Genomic DNA, 27,796 nt, shown 5'->3' with positions numbered 1-27,796 from the left:
TGATAAAGATATAAAATACTGAGAGCTATAGACAAGTTGGACAGAGACAGAATGTTCCAGAAATGGGACACAGCAACTAGGGGTCACAGTTGGAAGCTGAAGACTTAGATGAACCACAGGGATGTTAGGAAGTATTTCTTCAGTCACAGAGTTTTTAGGAAGTGGAATAGCCTGGGTAGTGATGTAGTGGAGGCAGGATCCATACATAGCTTTAAGAAGAGGTATGATAAAGCTCACGGAGCGGGAAGTAACCGGGTAGCGGCCAGGTGAAGAGGCGGGGCCAGGAGCTGTGAATCGACCCCCGCAACCACAACTAGGTGAATACAACTAGGTGAGTACCAACCTTAGTGGTGTGCAGACGTTACCCTCTCGCCTGAGCATCGGTGAAATTTTTTTGCCATTCTAACTGGGACGCTTGTTTTTTTATTGTACCTGATAGGCACATTAATATCCTGGCCACTGTTCATCAGTTCCATGTTTCCTTTCTGCGTATAATTTACGGTTTTGGTGGAAAACTGGTTGCTGAACTCACGCGAGGGTGTAGGTGTTAGGCACTGCTGGGGCTTATAAGGGAAAAGGCACACCAGACTTAACTGAGAACTTTTGGTTCCTGTTTTAGTTTGCAAGGGAAACTCCTGTTCCCTTCAAGATTATTATTCTTATAAACCTCCATCCCAATGGAAATCAGTCACTTTTTATTGGGTTACCCTAGGTTCTCTACACATGCTGCTGTGTATGATAATCTGTGTAACTGAGTAAACTTACTTACACCTTGACTACCTCGCATTAGTATTAAGATTAAATAAAGATTTTAATAAGAGTTAACCACTCTTATCTTGTCTAGATTTAAGTGGTTATTATGAACTAGGTTTAGTCTGCCCGAAGTGCCCCGGCATGATAATGGCTTTCTTTGTACTTAGCAAACCAAAGTTGTAATTACACATTGTAACCTTTACAAAGAAATAAAATCTTTATCCTTTTTCTTTATTCTTTCCTTTCATCGACTTGAATTTGAATTTGAATTTGACTAGCTTTGGCCGTAATAATTTCCCGACCACCGGGAAGCCGGGTTCGATACGGCAAAAACTTTGGTAGCCTTTAAAACATCAACAACAACAACAAGGTAAAGAAAATGAGTGTAAATTATGCCCACATTGTCCTATACCTGTCTGAAAATATTTTCGTAAATATTTGATGTAGGTAGAAGATAGTGATGCATGGGTGAAGCGTAGATGTTGGCATAATAGGACAGATAGACTCCCAGCGTGTAACTAACCAGCCTGATGGTACATAATTCCCAATGAAAATGCCACTGTTGTACTATAGGTAATTTACCTTCTGCTTCCCTTCCTTAGATTGAAACCAAAGTGCTGTATGACTCATACGAGGTTTAACGCTTCGCTATGAATGTAATAATTAGGTAATATACATGCATTTTACTCTTAATTATGCAAAACAACCACCGGGGGGAGTTAACGCTATTTGCATACTCTTAATCAGCGTTGTATAGCCCTTGTGGCTTAGCGCTTCTTTTTTATTATAATAATAATAATGCATACTCTTAAGTATGTTTATTTAAGAACAGGTACAGATAGGTACAGTTATACATAGTGTAAATTATCTAGGATAACCAAATAAAATCAGACAAGGAGACATTTCCATTGCAAAAATCTAAATTTGTGTAATATACCTGAATAAACTTATTAATCTCAAGGGTGGTGTGTCTTGATGCTGGTGAGGAGCTCTTGATCTATGGAAGTGGATATCTTCCCTTCCTAGATTGAATCTAGGTCGAATCAGCATTACTGCTTGTATTATACTACTTTAATCTGTTCCTACTTCACCTATGCAGTTTGTGCCTCGGGATTCACCACAACAAATCACCTTAAGCCAATAATAAGTCAACAAAAAGTGACAGTATGAATTATCACCCAGTCTATTGCCAAACAATTAGTGTCTGGTACAGGTAGGAAAACCTTTCATGAGTTTAATTTACCGCTGTTTTGTGTTGCTGTAAAAGGATGAGTATAGAACCAAAAAATTAGTTACAAAATTGGTAATTAGTGAGCTAGCTGTCTGATAAGAATACTAACCTTTGATTTACCAAGGTATGCAAATGTTGAAAGTTTCAGGTTAAATTGAAGATGCAGTCTTGATAAAGTTACCACATGGAAATGGGTAGAAGAGTAAGTTGCTCAGTGAACCACTCTAGGTATCCCTCTTCTGGGGATACCTCAAGGACTATTTTCAGCGGAGTACTATACTTGTACCATAAAGTCTTGCATTTCACATGGGTATTGCATTTAACAATTATAGGACTTAAGATTTAGCCTTCACAATTCATTGTGCTGAATTATCCATTCATGGATTTGCCTCTTCTTGAAATTCAAGTACAAATACCATGCTGTACATTATTTTACATAGACAGAGTAGGTCCCAAAATGGAACCTTGTTGCACCCTACTTAAAACGTTGCCAAGTCCGATTCATCCCTGTGTAGAGACACTGTTTCCTGCCTACAAGGCATTGCTTAATCTACAGTATTTTAGTATAGCACTGTGACCTTGAATTCATATGCTTGCACATTTAGGGCCAGTTATTCCTGTATAGCTTTACCACTTACATTTAAGGAACCCTTTACAGACAGCATGTCAGTGGCACACCTTGGTCTGTAGCTAGAGATCATCACTGGAAAGGTGGATACTGTAGTAGGAAAGATTTATTACAACTAAATAAACTTCACCTTGACCAGTGAATAATTTATTATTTTATTTACAGGATTATAGCATGGAGATCACATATTTTAGATGGATTTCATCACCGGAAAAGTTCTAGGCAGTGTAACAAGACATCACACCAGATCTGAAGCTTTCTTTTCTTCCATGATAGGCTAAAAGCTACAGGACTAAAACCTTCAAACAAGAACCAATAAGGCAGATTCCATAATTGAGATAGTGAACAAGAGAAAAATATTAACCTCGACCGTCATTCAAAATAAAACAGGAGGTGCTACTCTCAGACTGTAATAAACAGTACTACAGTATTGAGAACCAAAGATGTCAGAAACAAGTGGGCATGATTGTCCGGGGAAACGACCACAGTTTGGAACCAGGTTCTTGAAAGACAAGAAAAATATGTTTGAACATAATGCCTGGTAAGTGTTTTTATCCAAATTAGAATAGTATTGATATATACATATTGCCAAGGCAATATTCACCACTCTTTTATTTTATGTCACATGTGCATTAACTGCTTTTCCTATCTGATACACAAACTGTCCAGTAAAATTCTACAGCAAGCATTTTTAGTACTGTACACTGAACTTCATTCACACTGGAAAGTATATGAGTAATTGGTGCAATGTTTTAAGCTGTACCTGCAGGTTATTCTTGTATTTAAATACTGCAATTCTGTACTGTAAGTTAAGAGGATTCATATTACACTGTCAGCATTATGCTGGAAAAAAAAAAACCTCTTTTGCACTTTTTCAGATCTTTGACATGGTGTTGGCACAATGAATAAGATGTTAAAATTATGGAGTAAAACCTCTTATCTGCTGGGTCGATGTGTGACCACTAAAGCAATTGGACGACAACGGCCACAGGGGGGAGGGAGGGAACTGAAGGATTGGAAAATGGTTTTCAAATATAACAATTGGTAAGGAAATCTGTAAATAACTCTTGGGGTATAGTGCGAGTTGTGGTAACTTGCATGTTTTCTTGCAGATAAAACTGTGATTATTAAATACTGCCACAAACATATTATGGTAACAACACTGTCCATTTAATTGAACATAAAGGTGGGGGCCTAATTTATTACATTCCAGTTTATGACACTTATGATATTGGCACCCTAGAACCAGTTAATTCCTTAGGAATGAGGACTTGCCCTTACAGCAGCAGACTACTTGTAATGGCAGAGCCATAAAGGATGTGGGTGGCGGAAGGAGGAGTTATAGCTAGTAGTAAACATTTTCCTACCTTTGTTCACTCCTTACCTTATATTTACTGTGTTTTTGCATGCCAAGTTTACTAGTACCAATGTGCAAGCAACAGATGCATTTGTGAAAAAGTTTGACAACATTATACAGGGTACTTACAGTGCTCATTAAATATTAAATGTAGATGAGACAAGTTTTTTTGAAAAAAAAAAAATTCCTGTCCTGACATAAATTTTTAAAGAAGAAAATATGCTTGATGTTCCATGAAGACATCCAGTCCTTGCTGATTAAGAATTAGTTTTACTGTAAATGAATGAATAAATTTTTTTTCTTGTTTTTTATGATCTTTTTATGTGTACAGAGAGCTCACATTTGTTTGCATATCTGATTTTTTCTCTATTTTTTCATTGCAAATGCATTCACACTTTGTGAATGTTGTTTTTATGCACGAATAAAGAGCTGATATTTGTTGGGTAAAGATCAGTCAAGCATTACTGGGTTAAATTGTAAATATTTTTTTCTTGGTTAGTTTTTTACCAAATGCATTGTTATTTTGAACATATTCTTTATGTATATTTTGGGACGTTTTCTCTGGGGGGGAGCAAAGATTAGTTAAGTACATTACATATTTAATAATTACATTGGTTGGTTGGGCTGTAGTAGCAGCTGCTTCAGCGTACTGGACATATTCAGTATGAAAGATACATGACTTAACCTTGCACCCTCCCTCTCACAGTTGTACTCACTACTACCTTCCCACATTTCTATCCCACCCCTCTTTTCCCTTCTTTCTTGTCTCAACCCCATGTTCCCTCCCACACTGCAATGCCTGAACCCCACCCCATTTCTCCTCTCCATAATGCAGATGCATCATGTTCAGCTGAGCAAGATGCTTAGATCATGTACATACAGTGGAACCTGAGTTTTTGTTTGCCCTGGTTTTCGTTGACTTCAGTTTTCAACAACTTTTTTCATCAAAATTTTGTCCCAGCTTTCGGTTTTCATCAGTCTGCTGTACCAAACGTGTCCACCTGCTCACACCCACACAAAGTATCCCACGCGTTCTGAGTCAATCTGGCTTTGTTTCTCATCGAGTGAGCATTACCCTAAGCATTCATCTGAAACATTTCATAATAATCCATTGCTTTTTGTGCTTGTTTATTGAGTGTGACTGCTAAATAAGCCACCATGGGGCCAAAGAAAGTTCCGAGTGCCAGCCCTTTGATAAAAAAGGCGAGAAACATGATAGAATTCAAGAAAGAACTCATAGCAAAATATGAAAGTGGCATAAGTGTGGTTGATCCCGCCAGGGTGTATGGGAAGTCCTCATCAATGATCAGTTCCATCCTGGTGAAGAAAAGAGAAATCAAGGAATCTGATGTTGCAAAAGGGGTAAATGTGCTGACAAAGAGCTGCAACATCTTAACTGGAACAGCAACAGATTGCAGCTGAAGAAATTGCTTCAGAGGAGGAAGAAGAAAGAGGGGAGAATGTGCCTTCTTCAGTGATTAAGGACATGTGTACACAGTGGAGTGAGTTGCAGAGTTTTGTGGAGAAATATTACCCTAACAAAGCTGTTGCAAGCCATGTCTGCAACATGTTCAGTGACAATGCCTTGTCCCATTTTAGGCAAATCTTAAAGAGATACCAGAAACAGACCACCCTGGACAGATTTTTTTTTTGCGACAGGGGTTTAGTGCCAGTAAAAGACAAAGAAAAGAAGTAACCCTGGATAGGGACTTGATACCTGAAGTCCTTATGGAGGGGGATTCCCCTTCCAACCAATAACCTCTCCTCCTCCCTCTTCCATACGCTTCCATACGCCAACAAGTCTTCAATAAAGGTAAAAGTGATATTATGTGTTCATTTATCCATTTCAGTAGTCTTTTATATTTATTTCTCAATGTTTTCTGTGTGTAAAACAATAGTTATTCTCTATAAAATGTATTTTTGTTAATACTTTTGGGTGTCTGGAACAGATTAATTGGATTTACATTATTTCTTACGGGAAATATTGCTTCAGTTATCGTCAAATTCGGTTTTCATCAGACTTTCTGGAACGAAGTAATGAAAACCGAAGTTCCATTGTATATACTTTCTACAATAGACATATTACAAGAGGAAAAAGATAACAGCAATTATCGATTTCTATTTTTATTTTATACACTTAGATTTTTTTCTCTTCTTGAAACTGCCCCATATACTTTTTATCATTACAGGTCTTTGGCATTTGGAAGTCTCAGACAGTCTTCAGCCCTGATAGAGCTGAGATTTCGATGTTTTACTCTATCACACAAATTAAGGGACAACGTTCTCTGCCTTTTTGTAAAAAAAAATTGAAAGATACATCATTTTGTCTACTTTCTAGGGATAATGTTGTTTGGGATGAGAATCAAGAGGCTGTTGCTCAAGCCAAGGTTTTGGAGAACTCTGAAGTAACACTAAGTGCTGAAGAAATTGCAAGGCTGGAGCAGAATGCAGCAGAGCAGTGGAACAGTTTCTACAGTATTCACCAAAACAGGTAAAGTAGAGAAAGAAATTAAAATTTTTGAATGCTCCAAATTCAAAAGCACTGTAACAAAGGTGCTTTTGGCACTTAAAGTAAAGTAAGTAACCAAAATCTCCCAGATAAAATTTCTCATTTTTTTGGTCTTGTAAACACCACAGTGAAGTTTTAGTGACTCTCACTTGGGAATGGCCTCTCTAAGGAAACACTTGTTTTCTTGGGTATATACCTGACTAAAAATCCAACAACACAAGGTCCCCAATCTACACACTGCCACAACTTGAGTGAATGATATGGGGAGGAAGTGTAGAATTAACCCAGTGAAAAGCAAGGGTTCCATTAGTAGTACTGTACTGTATAGTACATTAAGAGAACACTATGTGAACATCATTGGCAAATGGTATTTCAACCTGTTATTAGCAGATGCTAAAAAACAAATGGAAGCTTTCAAGAGGAAACTAAGCCATTACTATGTCCAAGTTCCAGTTCAGTCAGGCTGTGTAGACAAATGCACACAGTACATACTGACAGTGATGTAATGGAAACATTACATAGAGTAAACATTATCTGATAAAAGTCCTGCAAGTCCAAATGTTTTCTAGAATAAAAGTCTACTCCCTGTGGCTTTTTCACTGAATTAAGGTTAATGCTTAAAGCTAAAGATAAGTCTGTTTATTAAACATGCAAGATTTCAGGTACGTCTTGCTACTTCTACTTACACTTAGGTCACTTTGCACATGCATGAACAAGCATATATATACACACCCCTCTGGGTTTTCTTCCCTTTTCTTACTAGTTCTTGTTCATTTCCTCTTACCTCCATGGGGAAGTGGAACAGAATTCTTCTTCCTTAAGCCATGCATGTCATAAGTGGTGACTAAAATGCCAGGAGCAAGGGGCTAGTAACCCCTTCTCCTGTATACATTACTAAATTTAAAAAGAGAAACTTTTGTTTTTCTTTTTGGGCCACCCTGCCTCAGTGGGATATGGCCGGTGCGTTGAAAGAAGAAATATTTCAAATGAACCAACAATAAATAAAGATGTTTTTCTGGTTGTAGGGTGTACATTTTTGGTAATAATAAAATGTAAAATGTTCTTTGTCGTTTCAGGTTCTTCAAAGATAGACACTGGCTATTCACAGAATTTCCAGAGTTGGCACCACATTTGGCACATACTTTCCCAGTGAAGCTTAATTCATCTGAAGCACCAACACAAATAGCACAAAAGGAGCATCTTCCTGTTTGTCATCAGCAGGCAGGTGCAAATAGTCAGTCTGAAACACCCGTAATAACAAGAGAGGACAGAGATTTTATGGATAAAGAAAATTCTTTTGAAATAGAACACTCTATTGATAATACAAGAAGTGAATCAGAAGATACAAAAGTTGAAAATTTTGCATTAGATGAAACTTATTTTAAATACCGAACAAATATTACAAATGCAAATATAGAAATGGAGGAAGCATACCCTGGAGAAAGTGCTACATTTCGTATTCTTGAAGTAGGATGTGGTGTGGGCAATACAGTCTTTCCAATTCTTCAAACTAACAATAATGAAGGCCTGTTTGTCTACTGCTGTGATTTTTCTAGCACAGCTATTGACTTAATTAAAGAGTCCCCAGATTATGAAGAAAAAAGGTAGGTGATGTAAATGTAGTCATTATTAGCATGTAACAAGTACAGGAGAGTCCTCAAGTTATGAGCAACAGTATTTGCAAAAATAATTGTTTTACAGATATCACTCAGCAGCTGTGAACATTCATCAGTGTGTGTTGTTGAGTTGAATAACCTCCCCGACCCCCATTTTTTTTTATCAAGTACATACTTCGATTTTTTGTTAGCATTTTTTTTTAATGCCACTGCACCAGTCAAATAAAACTAATTATTTCAACCCACTTAGACACACATTTTTCTGTATAAAATTCAGACTCATTATTATTCAGAAATTGCACAGTAACAGCAAACGATTTATCAGCATCCCATCAGCTATTAACTCTATATTTCAAGGAAGACGAACAGGAAGAAAACATAATTTTTCCACATCTTTGTTTGCTGACATACACAAGCAGCAATCTCAGAAACTAACCGTCATCAGGAGAAGGTGTGGAGATAATAAAAGTGTTAGTCAGAGGGCTGAAGAGGGGTTGTTGAGGTGGTTTGGTCATTTAGATAGAATGGATCAAAGTAGAATGACATGGAGAGTGTATAAATCTGCAGGGGAAGGAAGACGGGCTAGGGGTCGTCCTCGAAAAGGTTGGAGGGAGGGGGTAAAGGAGGTTTTGTGGGCAAGGGGCTTCGACTTCCAGCAAGCATGCATGAGCGTGTTAGATAGGAGTGAATGGAGACGAATGTTATTTGAGACCTGACAGGCTGTTGGAGTGTGAGCAGGGTAATATTTAGTGAAGAGAGTCAGGGAAACCGGTTATTTTTATATAGCCAGACTTGAGTACTGGATATGGGAAGTACAATGCCTTCATTCTAAAGGAGGGGTTGGGATATTGGCAGTTTGGAGGGATATGTAGTATATCTTTATACATATATGCTTCTAAACTGTTGTGTTCTGGGCACCTCTGCAAAAACAGTGATTATGTATGAGTGCGGTGAAAGTGTTGAATGATGAAAGTATTTTCTTTTTGGGGATTTTCTTTCTTTTTGGGTCACCCTTCCTCGGTGGGAGATGGCTGACTTGAAAAAAAAAAATCCACAAGAGCAACTAAAGAGAAATTACAGCCATTTATCATTCTCTAGGAACTTTGTCAAGCCTTGATAAAGCTCTTGGAGAGTGAACAATTTGTGTATTAAATGTCTCATTAGTTGCTCTTGTATCCTTTTACTTAAATTGCCATACTTGTCAATGAACCTCAAAATGGATCTCTCACACAGACACAAGCACACTTCCAAAATTCTGTAACTATTTTATGGTATGTTTAATTATTTTTCTCTGTTAATGGTGGAAACAGCATGTGGGCAGTAGTAACATTTCACACTGAGATTCATCACATTGTGTAATGAGCAATATACTACAATTATAAATAGTGATATGTCTTTTTGTGTGCTACACACTTTCCTTGCATTTATTTGTTAGTTAATGAAAGTAATTATGTGTGGAAATGCATGATTTTGTAGTGTCATTATGAAATGAAGCTCACAGCTTAAGGGAGCAATGTGTGTGCACCTGTGTGCTCCATAAATCCATTTCTGGAAAAACTAGGAAGAGACACAAGATGCAACTAAACCACAATTTGGAAAGGAAACTTTATATGACAAACAAAAAAATGTCTTTTAAAGATTACTCTCCAAATTTTGGGTTAGTAGTGAGTTGCTCCAGTTGTTGTATTGTGATTTTTTCATTAAGACAGACAGGCACAGGTAAAGGGAGAATAGGGATAAAAAGAATGAAAACAATAATCAAGGGCAGTATACCTTTCAAAAGGGGTTCCTTGATATTAGCAAAGGGCTCTTGTTCCAAAAAATTAGGAATATCCTTTCTTCATTGGATTACCTCTTATTCTTCAGGTGCTGGATGATCCTTGTTAGCATAGTGTTACCCTTGCCTATCTAATGAAATCAGTAATGACAAGGGGAATGTGGATGTAAAGAAATATAATAGTCATTTAAAAGGATGGATATTACTATGAATTGTCATCAGTCAGAATTACCTCAGCTGATATACTAGCTCTTTTTTACACAAGAATATGTTTTCCTTATACAAGCAATTTTAATTACAGACCTTTCTGTTGTCAGATGCCATGCTTTTGTATGTGATGTGACAAGTGAAGAGTGGCAGACACCTTTCCCAAAGGCAAGCTTAGATGTTATTGTGTGTATATTTGTCCTCTCTTCACTTCTTCCTGACAAGTAAGTTATGTACTATTCTTTGCTCTGTGCATATTCAGTATTTTACTAGTATATAGCTGGAGAGTTGCAGTTTGGAGAGATATATTGTGTATTTTTATACATATATACTTCTAAACTGTTGTATTCTGGGCACCTCTGCAAAAACAGTGATTATGTATGAGTTAGGTGAAAGTGTTGAATGGTGATGAAAGTATTTTCTTTTTGGGGATTTTCTTTCTCTTTGGGTCACCCTGCCTCGGTGGGAGACGGCCGACTTGTTGAAAAAAAAAAAAAATAGCTGGAGAGTCAGTAAATAGTCAATACTGTACACCATATTTACACAACCAACAGTCCACCAGCTGTGTGTGATCCTTTATGTGTGGCCCTTAATGCCTTTCATAAGATTGAGTAAAATGTAACCTATGGCTTGGTTGGCAGTGCAGTCAGCTTACCTACTGCATATCTGGGGTTCATTCTTAGTAAGGGTGGAAACGTTGGGCATGTTTCCTTACACCTTCTGCTCCTGTTCACCTAGCAGTAAGTAGGTACCTAGGGTGTTAGTCGACTGTTGTGGTTCACGTCCTGGGGAGTGTTAGTATGCCTTAGATAGGACTGGGCTTTGAAATGAACTGAGAGAATAACAGCTCTTAGCATGTAAAACTGATGTGTAAAAAATAAAGAAAAAATGAAAAGACATTTGATGGTGAAAAACTTTATGTAGACTTCACTATATTTGTATGTATTTATTTTGTATGTAAAGTAAAAGGACACAAGTGCAACTAATGTGACATTTTATTGTGGCAACGTTTCGCTCTTCAGGAGCTTTGTCGACCCGTTACAAACAGCATCCGTTTGATGGAGCAACAGTAGTGTCAAACATTATCAGTGGCATGTTATATTGTTTCCTTTTTTGGTTTTTGGTTTTGTTTTGGGTTTGGGGTGTAATTTTACAGTGTGCAAGCCTGTGTCATGCATATTTACTACCAGTTTGCTTGAGGGACTCATCTCAAAATATTTCATGTAAAAAATAGAAGAGATTATTATGGTGTCATTTTATTCATCATTTATTTCCTTACAAAATATGAATGGTAATGTAGAAAATCTATTCTTTCTCCATATGGGTTGCATTCTTGAAAAATCCTGTGAAAGCGACCCATAAAGGTTCCAAGACACTCAGATGAAGAAATGACAATATGCTTTGCATTGTACTGGGTATTTCATGAAGTGCTAAACCTGTGTGGATCATTTAATGCAGCAAGCCACAAACTGGTTAATATACACTGTACAGTGATTGCTTAGTTATCTTATGCTATTTTTTAATTAGCTACAGTCAGCCTTTACTTAGTGTGATGGTTATACAGTGGAACCTCGGTTTTTGTATGCCCTAGTTTGTATGTAAAACTATAGTTATTCTCTATAAAATATATTTCTTGTTAGTATTTTTGGGTGTCTGGAACAGAGAAATTGGATTTACATTATTTCTTATGGGAAATATTGCTTCTGTTTTCATACAATTTGATTTATCGTCAGACTTTTTCAAATGGATTAATCATGAAAACCAAGGTTCCACTGTATTCTGAACCCCCCCTCTTCCCCCACACATACATATACATGCACATATGTCATAAATTTAATTCCATTAAGTGAATAGCAAATGAGAAAATATAATTAGGTTAAAAATATCAATGTAAACTCACCTCATAAAAAAATTTCTTAAAAATTAGAGTAATGTAATATAAAGTATGACTTGCTTTACATTCTGGCAGCCCCCACCTGTAGCAGGTCAACCTCTTCTCAGCTTATTGGGTCTGGGATTCAGGGAAACCAGGAGGCCGGACTTGAGTCCTGGAGATGGGAAGTACAGTGTCTACACTCTGAAGGAGGGGTGTTAATGTTGCAGTTTTGTAACTGTAGTGTAAAGCACCCCTCTGGCAAAACAGTGATGGAGTGAATGTTGGTGAAAGTTTTTCTTTTTCGGGCCACCCTGCCTTGGTGGGAATCAACTGATGTGTTAATAAAAAAATAAAAATACAATAAATCTTTACTTTAGTGGACTTTGAGTTAATGGACTTCAGAAATCTGAGACAAAATTTGGTGGGTCATTTAATTCTGAAACAGTAGACAATCAGCAATAATGTATATCCTCCTCCCCCTCCCCATATTACTAAATTAATTTGAAGGTTTACTGTATAGCTCTGTCCCCGTAATAACTGTGCTACTGTAACAAGAAAAACCATACCATGTACAGTATACTGTTTTGTATACTGCTGTAAGGTGTGATATGGTACTGTGTAATACTAAAGTTGGCTGACAAATAAAATCTAACTATGCTGTATATTTCAACTGGAAAAAATGGCGAATATATTCTCCATGGGCCACAAAGCAATACATCAAATGATTCATTAGTTTATTTTTGAAGCTGTTTGCTTAAACTTTAAAAGAACACTCAGAATTTGTGTGAAGAAATGGAACTCATGTAACCTTCCTATTTTTCATAATAATAAAGAAAATAGAAAGCCTCTTGTTATGCAGAGCACTTCAGGCAAATTAGGTCAATTTTGTCCCAGGATGTGACCCACACCAGTCAACTAACACTCAGGTACCCATTTTACTGATGGGTGAACATGGACACCCAGGTATCTTACAGAAACATGTCCTGATGTTTCCCAGCCATACCAGGGATCGACCTCCAGACCTCATTGTGTGAGGTGAGTGCGCTAGCAATTGAGCAAAGCATTGCAAACTCAGTTTACCACTTTGGTGTTAGCAGTGCTGGTATGCATTTTTTAAGCGTATTAATTAGCCCCATGAAGCAAAAAACGAGGGTATTAGCCAGCTTTAATTTTTCATTATTTGTCTCAGATTTTTGTCATAATATTGTTTCACTTTTCTTTTCAGATTACAACAAGTTGTGAGGAATATGTCAGATTATCTTCGTCCTGGAGGGATTCTGCTTTTTCGTGATTATGGTCGCTATGATATGGCACAACTCCGATATAAGAAGGGAAGATGCCTTTCAGACAATTTCTATGTTCGTGGAGATGGGACAAGGTGCTACTTCTTTACTCAAGGTATATATAAAAAATTGTGATTTGCCATTTTCTGCAAGATAATTTAATGTGATGTCTGTGCACTTATGGAAGAACTAGAGAATGAATGATGGTAAATATGTTTCCTTTTGGCATCACTCTGCCTTGGTAGGACATGGATAATGTGTTAAAAACTGGAAGCACATTTTCATAGTAGCTTTCTCTAATTTCTTGTCATATAGGTTGCATCTAACTTGTACACCACCAGTCAAGAATATTTTAATTTCTAATATAGAGAGTAGAGTAAACATGATGTATATTCCCTATGATAGCAGTCTTCCATTATTCTTTTTTACATACATGGGGAAGTGGAGTAGAATGCTTCCTCCATAAGTAATTTGTATCATAATAGATGACCTAAAGAAAAAGAAGGAAATTTTGGAAGTTGGGTTGTTTGAATGTGTGTAGGTGTAGTACAGATGAGAAGAAAGAATTAATTGTGAATATTATGAATGAAAAGTAGTTGGGTGACTACCTGTAAGCAAAACAAAGCTAAACTGGGTGGGAAAATTTCAGTATTGGGGAGTAAATATGGGTGTGGGCTCTTCTCACCACAGTTTACAGTATTTACATTTAATGTGTTTAGATTGTAATGGCTTCAGTATTTGAAAATGAATGATATAAAATGGACCTGTGGTATTTTCCAATAAATAAGCCATTTTTGTGAAATTCAGGTGAAAAGTAATACCTCGATGTAGTGGACCCTGATTTTAAGATATTTTGGGTTTAAGGGACAAATTTTGTGGCTGTACATCTGGAAATCGACAGAGTATGTTACGTTCAGCATTGTCATTTTTACTATCCCCTAGGTAAACTGATTTTGGATTTAACAAACAAAGTCCATTAATTTTCATCTTGTCGGTGTTGTATACCATTCTTGTACGACTTGTCAGACACTGCAACATCATGGAATTGCACATGTGTCTTAATCTTCATCAAAGTCCATTAAATCCAGAATTGTCTGTTATTGAGATTCTTTAAGTAAATTCATTATTCTGATTATGGGAAAAATCTCATAATTTGGATTTAATGGACAGCCCTTCTTCCCTATTAGTCCATTAAATTAAGGGTTCACTGTATTGTAATTTTTTTGAGTCGTTTATAATAAAGTAACTTTTAGATAATTGTTGCGTATCCTCAAGAACCTGTTTACACTTACAATTGCAGAGGAAGTTCGAAATCTGATGACTGAGTCTGGATTGGAGGAAGTTCAGAATCTGGTAGATCGCCGCTTGCAGGTAAACAGAGGAAAGCAGCTGACCATGTATAGAGTGTGGGTTCAAGCCAAATATCGCAAACCAATCATCATTGACCAACCCCTTACATGAAACCTATTACCCTTTGAAGAGGGTGTCTTACTGCTGGTGAAGGGCTCTTGAATCGAGGAAAGAAGCTACCCATTCCTTTGATCAACCCAGTTTAACTCCTTTTCGTAAACTTTGGTAATTGATACAATAAATTGTTTTAAAGATATGTGAGCAAACACTAGGGCATATTTATTAGAAAATGTTTTAGTCAAGGTCTCAGGACTGAAACATTTTCTAATAAATATTTCCTAGTACAGTATTTGCTCACGTGTCTTTTTAACCCTTTCAGGGTCCATCCCGTAGATCTACGGCTTCACATTGAGTGTCCAAACCGTAGATCTACGCCAAAATTCTACCGCTGTCAAATTTAGCGCGAAAGCGCTCATAGGCCTACATGTGAGAGAACGGGTCTGCATGGTGGGTGTGCACCATAAACAAAAATTCTAGGCGCCCGCATAGCATTGTGGGAACGCCGGCTCAGTTACCCTTGTTCACCATGCCTCGTTGCAAGTCAGCTCTCACTCCCCGGAAAATTGGGACTCTCCTCTTCCTATCTGATAGTTCTGACACTGATGGAAGTGGAAATGAAGACGAATTCTACGGCTTTGATCAGTTAGTGACCGAAAGGAATGACCAGGATATCGATAATAGTGCAGAAACCCCTGACGATCCTCAACCTTCTACCTCTGGTGTGTGCACTCATGACTCACGGTCGGTTGTGCTTCAACACAAGAGAAAACTAATATTTTCGCGTGGCCAGGCCTCTGACTTCAGTAATGATGATGATAGTGACGTGGATTGTGATTTTATTGTGCTCGACGATCATTCGAGTAGTGATAGTGAGGAATCATATTCACCAGTGAAGCGTCGGTATGTTCGCCGCCACATGCGCTCGGGTAGTGTACCCTATGCTGTGCCCAGGGGACGGAGTACATCCCGGAGTACATCCCGGAGTACATCCTGTGGCCCTACACCAGTTTTAGGTAGTGATAGTGAGGATGATGTGGCTACACTTGGCATGGATAGACCACAGGCATCAGTGGATGGTGGTAGTGGTGATGGTAGTGGCACCGCCATGCGTGACTCACCAGCCCACGCTGGGACCCACGCTGCTGACTCGTCAGTTCAAGGACAAAGCGGAGCGTCAGCCACCAGCCCACCACAACCACAACCACCCGCACAACCAGCCTATGATGTCCAGTATCCACCAGCAAACCGTATGTGGGATTGGCAGCAAAATCCCAGTTTTGTTCCCAAGCCTCACCACTTTGATGACTCTCAAAGTGGAATTCTACCTACTTGTCCCTTTGGAACCACGGCCAATGAACTGGAATTCTTTGAATTATTCTTTGACCAGCCATTGTTGGAAACTATTGTCAGGGAAAGTAATAAGTATTTTGAGTACACCATGGCAAATACGATCATATCACCACAGTCAAGACTACACAGGTGGAAAGAGACAACTGTTGCAGAAATGTATTTGCTTTTTGCAACAATAATGCTTATGCCTCATGTCTATAAGCATAATATAAAAGAATACTGGTCCACAGATCGGCTAATTTCTACCCCGGTCTTCAGTGAAATCATCCCAGTGAACAGGTTTATCTTACTCTTACGTATGTTGCACTTCTCTGACAAAACCAGGCCTGACAGAAGTGACAGGTTATATAAGATTAGAAATGTTTTCATGTATCTCAAACAAAAGTTCTGAGCTTTTACCTCTTCTTGTGTTTCATAAACATGAAGAAGGCAGGTAAATGTTATGAAAATTCAGCATACTCTGTATATTCCTGTATATCTTAATAGTTTTTATTTCTGTAATGTTTCCTATCAAGTTTAGAAGGCTTGTTTCAAGCCTAGGCCACAGTGATGATCTCTAGAAAGATTAACCCTTTGACTGTCGCAACCCTCAATCCTGAGGTGTCTCCTGGTGTCGCAAAATTTAAAAAAAAAAAAAAATAAAAATTCTTATAAAATGATAGAGAATCTTTTCCTGATTGTAATGACATCAAAAAACGAAATTTGATGGAAAACTGACGGAATTATGCTCTTGCGAAGTTAGCGACTTCGGCGCTCTTTACAAATCGGCGATTTCGCCCACTTTGAGCCCTATTTTCGGCTAATTCCATTGTTCCAGTCGCCCAAACTCATAGCTATTTCATTAGAACTCCATGTTTTCTATCGATTGAGTATAAGAAACTGCCCATTTACCGATTACAACTACCTAATAATGTGGTCAGAAATTTGCAATTTGGCCAATTTTACAAAAACTAAAAAATATGGCAATTTCAAAATAAGGTCCAGAATGAACAATGCAGACATTCCTGGCTCTAAAACAACATTTTCTTTGTTCATCAGTCATGTCTCCAGGCGCCTCTGATATTACTCTTGCTTTCCATTTTGAATTTTTATTCAAACAAAAAATAGAAGACTTACTATTATGCAGACTACTGCAATACTGAAATAATTGTATAAATAACATCAACCCATTCATGACTGCATATTAGAATGGCTAGTTGGACATTTATTGGACAATGGCATCATTTGTTTACTTTTGAACATTGGCAAAAATCAAACATTTCCCCTACTTTGAGCTCCATTTCTAGGTTCTTTTTATAGTAAAATCAATCAAAATCACCTCAATTTCTACAATATGTTTTCCATTCTATCAAATGAGACCAAGAAAACGAGAATACAACCATAAATACTATACGAAAATAGACCACAAAGTCGGCATTTTAATTAAAAAGAACGGTCGGAGTTTTTTTTTTTCTCATTATGCACTGTGTGCTCCAGGATTTTTTTTATATGGTGCACACTGACCACACAGACCCATTCTCTCACATGTGGGCCTACCAGCTTTCTCCTGCTTGATTTGAAGCCGCTAGAATTTATGAGTATATATACGTCAAACACGGTACCTCGTAAGACGTATATGTACGGCCGCGACAGTCAAAGGGTTAAAAGATAACAGTTCAGAATAAACCTTCCACTTTTAGCTCAGTATCACTCTACCTTCTGTTTTCTATCAAGTGAATTTTAGCATTTAGTAATAATTCTAATACAGTGGACCCCCGGTATTCGATGGCATCGGTATCCGATAAATCCGGTATTCGATGCATTTTAACACAAAAATTTCGCCTTGGTATCCGATCGAAAACCCAGTATTCGATGCGATGCGATTCATACGAGACGTGTCCACGTGTGGCCTGAACTGCCCCGTGTGTGCCAGTGTTTACAAGCCAGGCAATGTGCGCGCATCTAAGGATACACTCGGTACATTCCATATTATCGCTGTTTTTGGTGCTTGTTTCTGCAAAATAAGTCACCATGGGCCCCAAGAAAGCTTCTAGTGCCAACCCTTCGAGAAAAAAGGTGCTAATGACTATTGAAATGAAGAAAGAGATAATTGCAAAGTACGAAAGTGGAGTGATTGTGTCGGAGCTGGCCAGGTTGTATAGTAAACCCCAATCAGCCATCTCTACTATAGTGACCAGGAAAACGGCAATCAAGGAAGCTGTTCTTGCAAAAGGTGCAACTGTGATTACGAAACAGCGACCACAAGTGTTAGATGTTGAGAGACTGTTATTGGTGTTGATAAATGAAAAACAGATAGCAGGAGATAGCATCTCTCAAGCGATCATTTGTGAAAAGGCTAGGCAGTTGCATGACGATTTGGTAAAGAAATTGCCTGCAACGAGTGCTGATGTGAGTGAATTTAAGGCTAGCAAAGGTTGGTTTGGAAGATTTAAGAATCGTAGTGGCATACATAGTGTGATTAGGCATGGTGAGGCTGCCAGTTCGGACCAAAAAGCAGCTGAAAAATATGTGAAGGAATTCAAGGAAATGTGTGCAAAGTGGCTTGAAGTGCAAACCTTTTTTGATGAAAATCACCCTGACACAGCTACTGCAAGCTGTGTTGGCAACCTGTACAATGACAATGTTGTGAACCACTTCAGGAAAGTCATAAATGAACGAGAGGTACAGGCCTCTATGGACAGATATGTTGTGCGACAGAAGTCCAGTGACTCTCAAGTTGGTCCTAGTGGCATTAAAAGAAGGGAAGTAACCCCAGAAAAGGACTTGCTACCTCAAGTCCTAATGGAAGGGGATTCCCCTTCTAAACAGTAAGAACTTCAACACTCTCCCCTCCTCCCATCCCATCAATCATCACCAGATCTTCATTAAAGGTAAGTGTCAGTTATTCTATTGCTATTATTCTATTGATATTTTTGTTATTGTAATTATTCTATTGCATTAAACTTAATATTTCATGTGGTAAAATTTTTTTTTCATACTTTTGGGTGTCTTGCACGGATTAATTTGATTTCCATTATTCCTTATGGGGAAAATTGATTCGCTTTTCGATATTCGATGAGCTCTCAGGAACAGATTAATATCGAATACCGGGGGTCCACTGTAATATCAAATTAATCATTTTCATTCAATAACAGTTCCAGCGTCCTCTGCTGAAGAGCACCAGTCAACAACTAGATTCTTGAGTGCCCATGCATTTTGTTTCTCTTTTTTAATATGAGAACTTCCAAGACTGCTAATAGGAGTTGGCAGTCTTTCAAGATGATTGTATCTTTTAAAGTAATAGAGCCCATAGCAAGCCTTTATGCTCTGCAAAGCTGGTTGACGAGGATAACTACAGGTTTTGTTTAATGTATAAGGCCTTCTAATGGTGCTACTTGTCCCTTCGGCATAGTCATGTCTGAAATTTTGCACCTCAAAGATTATAATGAAGGGTTTGATTGCCAAGGACATGTGATGGATGATGGTCTTACACAGTTTGCTCCTCCCAAACATCATGTGCCACTGCGTACTGATACATCTGTTCCAAGTAAGGGAATCCAGACAGAGAATACATACATCACTTTGAAGTGCACTGTGAGAAGGTATTTTCTATGTTGGTTTTGCTGAACCACAAGGAGCACCAACTTTTATGTCAGTTCTCCAGATTTTTTTGTTTGTAAGGGAATCCACAGCTTGAGAACTGGAGTTAAGTTATTGAAAGAAAATGAGGTTCCTTAATTAAAAAAATGGTAAAACACATACTGAACTAAAAGAGATAGAATGAACCAAAACTGACACAAGGGCAGTAAAACTAGAGAAGTTGTAATCATATGTGGTTCATCGAACCTTACACAAAAAGTAGTTTTTCGTACTTAAAAATGATATACATATACAGTAAAATTTTTAATAAGAAAGTCAATATACAAAGGTGCAAAAGAATTTTTTACGATATTTCAAATAGTACAGTATATCTTAAGTAGTTTTACAAGCAGAAATTTGGTATTAATTCTGTTAAGGAAAAATTAATTGTATCATGTTACTGTTACAGCACTTAAAAGAGCTATTTTTTTATTCTAAGGAATATACTGTAGCAATAAAAAAAATGTACTATTCAGTGTAAAATTAAATTTTCAGCTTTTCTTGTGTTTCATTGATACTGAGTATCAAAATTGGTCATTATTTTACAGCCTCTTAATATACTAGCAAAACAAATTTTTTCAGACCATAGTGGCATCTCCTGGATCTTCCATAGATAATTGGTCAGTGATGGTCTTAGGTACCAGTGACCAGGGCATACTTAGAAGAGGAGCAGGGAAGGGATTTATCCGACTTTCTATCATTTGTTAACTTTTCCTTGAGTTCTACTCTTGATGGGGATGCCTTGATGCTGAAGGGCACTTGATCCACAGAATTATAACTACTTTTCCACTTGAATCAAACCTGATTGCCTCCCCTAGGCACTGTATTACCCCTATGATTTCATTCTTCCCCGTAAATATAACAGTAATGCTGGAGTTGTAAGCAGCTACTGTAGCAGCTTGCTAAGAAACATAAGATGATAATAGTAAATATTCACAGGTAAGAAAGCAAAAGTTATTGTATGTTAAAATTAATTGTTCTGTACTTGCTAAGAAAACCTTAGGTGATGAATTCTAATACAGAAAAACCTATTAGCTTCCAGGATGTGACCCTTATATTTGGTGCTGTATTCTGTCTGTTTTTTTAATCTGATTTAATGAATTCTGTGAACCCTTCCAGAAAAAGAACAAAAACAATTAAAAAAACTTCTTCATGAGTTTGGCAGTGAGAATTTGAAAAAAAATAATTTTGAGCTACAACTCCTGGGCCTTTTGAGGATATTGAACTAGAACTACTGGATCTCTCTAGTGTGTTGCGCTGCAGTTAATGGGCCACTTTAGAATGTGTTATATCTGGGTCTTTTTAAGTGACAGCTTCTTGGCCAATAGCACAATGAATATTGTGAGGCTGGGGTTATTAGTGTCAAATCTTTGTGTGACTGACAGCATTACCACTTCCCCATGAATATATCAATGGCAAGGGATACCTCTCATGGTCACCTGGATACCACTCATAAGTATGTTCAGCTGCTAGAGGAACCTAAGAAGAATGCATATTAACCCTTAAACTGTTATCAATGTACATATATATACAGTAGATGTCTAACTGGCTCACACAGAAATCATTTTAGGCCTTCAAACAGCTTGATGTCAAGTGCATCCTGTTTCCTCATAGAAGAAAATCTTTGCGATGCATCATGAGAGACATAAGTCCAGTATCATATCTGGCATCAAAGGAGAGAGAAAAATGCCCAGATAAACTATGTTATTTGTGCAGTCTTTCATTCAGAAAACCAAGACAACACAAACACACACTAATGCTGTAACAATGCTGCAAGATGTAGGATGTTGCACTGTATTTGTTCATGCTTTGTGAATTACCACATACTGAATCATATCTAATATGTGAAACTTGTAAATAGTGCAAATTCATAGTGAAAACAAATTGAAAAAAAAATTAGCTTTTGTCTTCCATCATGACCAGGCTTTAATATATCAAACTTCAACACACAAAAGTATACCTCTTGTAGTTAGCTCATTTTCAGAGCTCTATAATTGCAAGCTTTCTTTTTAACTACCCACTGCAGAACTGTTGTGGCTTCTATCCTTTTACAGTTTAAGGGTTAAATGTTGTGATTCAAATTGGCCTATTCTCACACTGCAAGTGATAGTCATACATATTTGAGTATATTCTGTACATTTTTGGCCACTTTGTTGGCAGATGTATTATCTTTTTTTTTTAATTTCCTTATTGTTAGATATATGTTTTGTAGGTTTTTGTAACCTAAACCAACCAAATGTGACTTAACATATCTAAGTTTACAGCAAGCATTAAAAAACTGTTATTGGGACCGTCATTGTAAGAAAGTTAATACTATAGTAAAATAAGGATATGGTGTCCAAATCAACATATAAGAATAAAATCATTGATGACAAAGAAAACATGAATTCTGTAATGCTGCATGGTATCCATTACAAAGTAATTTGCAACTCTGAGGAAATATTAGGAGGGGTAAAGGAGGCTTTGTGTCCGAGGGGATTGGACTTCCAGCAAGCATGCATGAGCGTGTTAGGAGCAAATGGAGACAAATGGTTTTTAGGACTGGACGTGCTGTTGGAGTGTGAGCAGGGTAAATTTATGAAGGAATTCAGGGAAACTGGCAGGCCAGACTTGAGTCATGGAGGTGGGAAGTACAGGGCCTGCACTCTGAAGGATGGGTGTTAATGAAGGAGGGGTGTTAATATTGCAGTTTTATAACTAGTAAAAGTGTGCCTCTGGCAAGACAGTGATGGTGTGAATGATGATGAAAGTTTTTCTTTTTTTGGCCACCTTGCCTTGGTGGGAAACGGCTAATATGTTAATAACAAAAAATAACTCGTATCTGTTCATTGTCATTGATGACGCTTTTGATATGATTCCTCTTCAACATGAAGTGTAGCACTGCTTGCTTCAGTTACCAGATTGATTTGATGGCTCATTGTGAGTGGCTTTATCCAAATAAATACAGTTAGAATGCTTTCAAATTCGAACTTTTGCTTCTGAAATTCAGTTCAAGTCAGTGCAGTGAGACTCAAGATACTTAAATTCATTTATAAATCATTTCTCACAGAATTTAATTTCTCCAAAAATAGTTCGCACCATCCATCTGTTATGATCATCTAATTTTGAACATAACATGGAATCTTAATGACCCTCATGTAGTCAGTAGCCTTTATCCCCCCCCCCCCCCCTAACCAGCCACATCCTTTCTACCTGCCAACTCCCTTGGCACTCACTTTTTTTAATGTCATTGCTTGGTATTTAATTTAGGCTATACAGTAATTGTAATGAAATGTTACATATATCAGCTAGATTTTTTCAGAAGAATGTTTTTTTAATGATAGATTTTCCATGAATCTCCTTCAACACTCCTCATGGCAGGTGCCTGATGCTGGTGAGGGATTTCTGATCCAAAAAAGTTGGACCAGGCTCTGCCTTTCTTGGATCAAACTTAGATTGCCTCTCATTTTCCAGGAGTGATATTTGGGTTTAGTGTTCCGTGAATGATAAAAATAATGAATAATCTTCAAGGGGAGTCCTTTATATTACAAGGCTCTTGATATGCAGTGGGTCTGAGTGGTTTGGTAGTACTGTAATGGTTTCTGTATTGGATATGTAATGGCTCTGTAGTGGGTTTGTAATTGTTCTGTAGTGGATCTTCATTGGGTCTGTACTGGTTCCATGGATGGTCTGTAGTGAGTCATCACTGGTTCTGTAGTGGATCTATAATGGGTTGTAGATCCATTGTAGTGGGTCAACAGTGGTTTTGTGATGAGCCTGAGTGGTTCTGTTGCTTCTGTAGTGGTTTTTTAACGGGTCTGTAGTGATTCTGAAGTGTCTAGTGGGTTTTCAGTAGTTCTGTGGTGGTTCTGTAGCGAGTCCTGTGGTTCTATAGTGAGGCTGTAGTGGTTCTGTAGTGAGACTGCAGTAGTTTTGGAGTGGGTAGGTGGTTCTGTAGCGAGTGTAGTGGGTCTGTTGTGGTCCGAGTGTTCTGCAATGGTTTTGTGGTGGGTAATTAAGTTGTGGGATTGTAATTATTCTTTATTCTGTTATGGGACTGTAGGGCTCTTCAGAGGTTTTGTAGAGCTTTTTACCAATTTTATAGGGCTTTTTAATATCAGTAGTTTTGTAGTGGGTTTTTACTGGTTCTGTAGCAAGACTGGTGGTTCTGAAGTGGATCTCTGGTATTTCTGTAGTTGGTCTGGTGGTTCTGAAGGGTTCTGTTAGGGTCTGCTGGTTGTGGCAGATTTGTAGTGGTTCGAAACTTCTGTAGCCATTCTGTAGTGATTCTGTAATACTGTAGGTCTGTTTTTGTTGGGTAAGGAATGCATGGTTCTGTAGTGGGTTTGTAGTGAGTCTAGGTGCATGGTGGGTCTACCGACTCTACCGTGTAGTGATTCTGCAATGGGTCTGAAGTGATTCAGTAGTGGGTCGGTAGTGATTCTGCAGTGAGTCTGTAGTGATTCAGTAGTGGGTCTGTAATGCTTCTGTAGTGATTCTGTAGTGGGTCTGAAGTGATTCTGTAGTGATTTTGTAGGGGGTTTAAAGTGATTATGTAGTGGGTTTGTAGTGGTTCTGAAGTGACTCTGTAGCAAGTTTGTGGTGATTCTGTAGTGGGTCTAGTGATTCTGTAGTGTGCTGACTATTCGTGATGGCCTGCTTGGTGCTGAGCAGACGTGAGTTTCATCTTGGTGCTGACCAGACGTAAGTGCCTATTTGTTGCTGGCCAGACGTGAATTTCATCTTGGTGCTGACCAGACGTGAATTTCATCTTGGTGCTGGCCAGACGTGAATTTCATCTTGGTGCTGGCCAGACGTGAGTTTCATCTTGGTGCTGACCAGACGTGTGGACCAGCTTTTCATTAACCCCGTAATGGCCAGCCATGATCTCTCGCTATTGACTCGGGGTTAACTGGCTCAGCATGCCTCTGTCCCCTTGTCCACCTGTGTAGCCCCTTACTGACCACAGTCCATACTGCAAGGCTGCCCATCATTAAGGTTCATTTCACTCTCTCAATTTGTTTAATCAAGTATAACAGGCAGAAGACATGGAAACCAGTAATGATGTAGAAATTTAATAAAAAAATATAGTATGATCGATAAAATAGCTTGGCGTTCTTATTTTTTCGTGTCTTATTAAAAGTATTCCCGAAAGGGTATCTTTAAGATGGCTGAGTTTTTATTTTCTTGTTCCTCCAACTTACCGATTTTATTTTGCTTATAACTAGAGAATGTCTCATCCAATCAGCTCAGATTTTCAATACTTGTGTACAGTAACGAGTGCCAAATTCTTGGAATAACTGGCATATTCACGTGCCCTATAACAAGTTGAACCCTTCCCATCCTCCTGGTATGGCTCGGATAACCAAATCCTGTCTTCAAAAGATCAAAAAAAAAAGTGCCAAAAAATTATACGACGGTGGAGAGTGAAACTGAAATGTATAGGTACAGATTTGAACAAAAAAAATGTGTGAAATAGTGTTGAATTTGTATTCCTAACGCTTGTGTAATGTATTTTAGGCAGTATTCATGGGACTATTTTCATGGGTGCGTGCTCTGTGCGCAATGCTACATAGTCCATTCTCAAACTTGGCTTCCGTGTGATAGGTGGAGATAGGCTCCTTTTATCGGCTTCAAAATTTCAACATTGGTGTATCCTCTTTAAAAGACTGGTGTGATAAATGGTTTAAAAAACCGACAAGTTGAAGATTGAGACACTTATGCAACATATGGGAATCTTTGAGGAAACGTTTCGCCACACAGTGGCTTTGTTCCGGATCAGCCGGGCTGTGGCTCGTATGTTGGTTTGCGTGCAGCCAGCAGCAACAGCCTGGTTGATCAGGCTCTGATCCACCAGGAGGCCTGGTCTCAGACCGGGCCGCGGGGGCGTTGACCCCCGGAACTCTCTCCAGGTAAACTCTCCAGGTAAACTGTGTGGCGAAACGTTTCCTCAATAAAGATTCCCATGTTGCATAAGTGTCTTAATCTTAAAAGATTGGTATATTTAACGGAGAGTGTAGATGCCATTTTGCCACTTCTAATTTAAAGTGCTAATATTTAACTGCATGGGTATTATTGTACCTTATTATTATTTTGCCTTGTTGGTGAGGGGCTCTTGATCCAAGGAACTGGCCTTATATCACTCTTGCTTAGAGTTTAACGTTTTTTTTTTAATTAAAATATACTTGTAATCCGTATCAATTTTCCATGGATGATGGATAGTATGAAATGGATGGAACGTTTCATGAGTTTGTGTTGACAAATTTTGTTGGACTCTGCGCAATAACTGGAAAATGCAATTTCTGGTCAACTATAAATTTTTATGCTGATTTATTATGTGCCAATTTTATTATTCAAATTGGGTTCTGTTAAATAATTTGAGAATGCCTCCTATCAAAAATAAGTTATTGCTTGCCTTTATTAGGTTATCCTAGGTTGAATCACCTTTAATGTTTTTATGTGCCAATAACATCTGTATCCCCTGAAGACCATTGTTAACAATTTATATGTTATGTACTGTGAAAACTTATTCCACGAAACGTTTTATAGTGTAAGCATAAGGAACCCTTAACATAACCACTTGTATATAATATTTGACATTTTAGACAGATTTAAGTAGTTGCACAGAGTAGATAATAAACTTGTGAGATAATAACATCGTTATAGGACCTAGGATAGTTAGAAATAGGTCAAAATATAGTAGGTATAGATAGTAGCCAGTGATTCAAAATTCGGACTGTCAGAATTCTCTGGATAGTTCAGTTGTTACTCAATCACGATGCGGAGTGGGCGCGACGAGTGTACAACCAGACAGCCGGCACTTCTTTTTGATTATAATAATAATCCTATCTGTTAATCGGCCGACGTTCTCCGTATGTGGTGTACTGAGGGTCAGAGATCATCGAACTCCATGCCACCAAGTGAGTTAATTCTACGTTTTGTACATTCTCACGTCAGCAGCAGCAATTGGAGTTTATTGCAAGAGCCATTTGTAAGCCTGGGAGAATCAGCTCGAGCCTTCTGCATCAGCATCACTTGCTAACTTTTGCAGCTTACAAAGGGGCATTACGCATAGAAATTTCCAAATGTACGTTAAGCTTACAGAAAACCTATTTACGTACGTACTGTACTTTCTTATAAACATTTTAATGTTCAAGATTTCTGATACTTGGGATCAACTTTGTCATCCCCCTTGTACGTTTTCCAGAGCATTTATATCCATTCTGTAATAAGGTGACCAAAACTGCGCAGCACGATCCAGATGAGGCCTAACCAAGGATATACATGTATAGAGTTGAAGAACAACCTGAGGACTCCTATTATTTATGCTTGATATGAAGCTGAGGATTCTGTTCGCTTTATTGCAAACACATATGCACTGTTGTCTTGGTTTTAGATTACTGCAAGGCAGGAACGGCCTTTTGTAAAACCGTGCTGAGATTCGTTGATTAATTTATGCTTTTCAAGATGGCAACGAATTGCCTCGGCAATTATTGATTCCATAAATTTTCCCACTGTGGAGGTTAGGCATATTGGTCTATAGTTAGAAGCTAAGGTCCTGTCACCTGCTTTGAAAATAGGTATTAGAGTTGCCATTTTCCACTTATCTGGCACCATGCCAGTTTGTAGTGATATGTTGAAAAGGTTCGCTAAGCTCCTCATTACATTCCTCTAGAACCCTTGCATACAATTCATCAGGGCCTGGAGATTTGTTAGGTTTTAATTGATCTATTTGTCTAAGGACTATGTCACTTGTGACCCTAATCGTGCTTAGTTTACTATCGTCCTGTTCTACATAATTTATTATTTCTGGAATATCGCTAGTATCTTCCTGTGTAAAAACTGAGAGGAAGTATGTGTTAAGAATTCTACACATTTCCTTATCATTGTCCGTGAGCTGCCCCGAGTAACTTTTGAGTGGGCCTATCTTGTCCCTAATCTTACTTCTGTATACCTGAAAGAATCCTTTTGGGTTAGTCTTCGATTCTCTTGCAACTTTAACCTCATAATCTCTTTTTGCTTTTCTTATTCCTTTTTTTATTTCTCTCTTTAACTGAATATATTGATTTCTTAATTGCCCCTCTCCTTTTGATTCGCCTTTATATATCTCTTTTGACCAGTGAGACGTTTTAATCTATTGTTCATCCATTTAGGACAATTTTTGTTTGATCTGATTTCCTATAAAATACGACATTCCAAAAG

The 27,796-nt window shown here is 38.0% G+C and overlaps 1 protein-coding gene across 4 annotated transcripts; it reads left to right on the top strand.

Annotated features, from left to right (window-relative positions):
• Positions 1-1,116: 1,116 nt before the first annotated feature.
• Mettl2 (methyltransferase-like protein) lies at positions 1,117-20,114 on the top strand. Of its 4 annotated transcripts, none has more exons than XM_070090879.1 (8): positions 1,117-1,326; positions 2,778-3,153; positions 3,491-3,656; positions 6,308-6,460; positions 7,555-8,082; positions 10,189-10,302; positions 13,180-13,352; positions 14,538-20,114. In XM_070090879.1, exons 3-8 carry the CDS (start codon positions 3,514-3,516, stop codon positions 14,696-14,698), a joined length of 1,272 nt encoding a protein of 423 aa, XP_069946980.1. In that variant the 5' UTR covers positions 1,117-1,326; positions 2,778-3,153; positions 3,491-3,513; the 3' UTR covers positions 14,699-20,114. The 4 variants fall into 4 exon arrangements, with proteins under 4 accessions (XP_069946980.1, XP_069946981.1, XP_069946982.1 ...); XM_053783990.2 differs by having other exon boundaries at positions 1,131-1,196; XM_070090880.1 differs by lacking the exon at positions 3,491-3,656.
• The last annotated feature ends 7,682 nt before the right edge of the window (positions 20,115-27,796 follow it).

Source organism: Cherax quadricarinatus, chromosome 33 (assembly GCF_038502225.1).
Source record: "Cherax quadricarinatus isolate ZL_2023a chromosome 33, ASM3850222v1, whole genome shotgun sequence".
Classification (NCBI taxonomy): Eukaryota; Metazoa; Arthropoda; class Malacostraca; order Decapoda; family Parastacidae; genus Cherax; species Cherax quadricarinatus.
The sequence above is the reverse complement of the archived record's forward strand: the minus strand, read 5'-3'. Positions and strand labels throughout refer to the sequence as shown.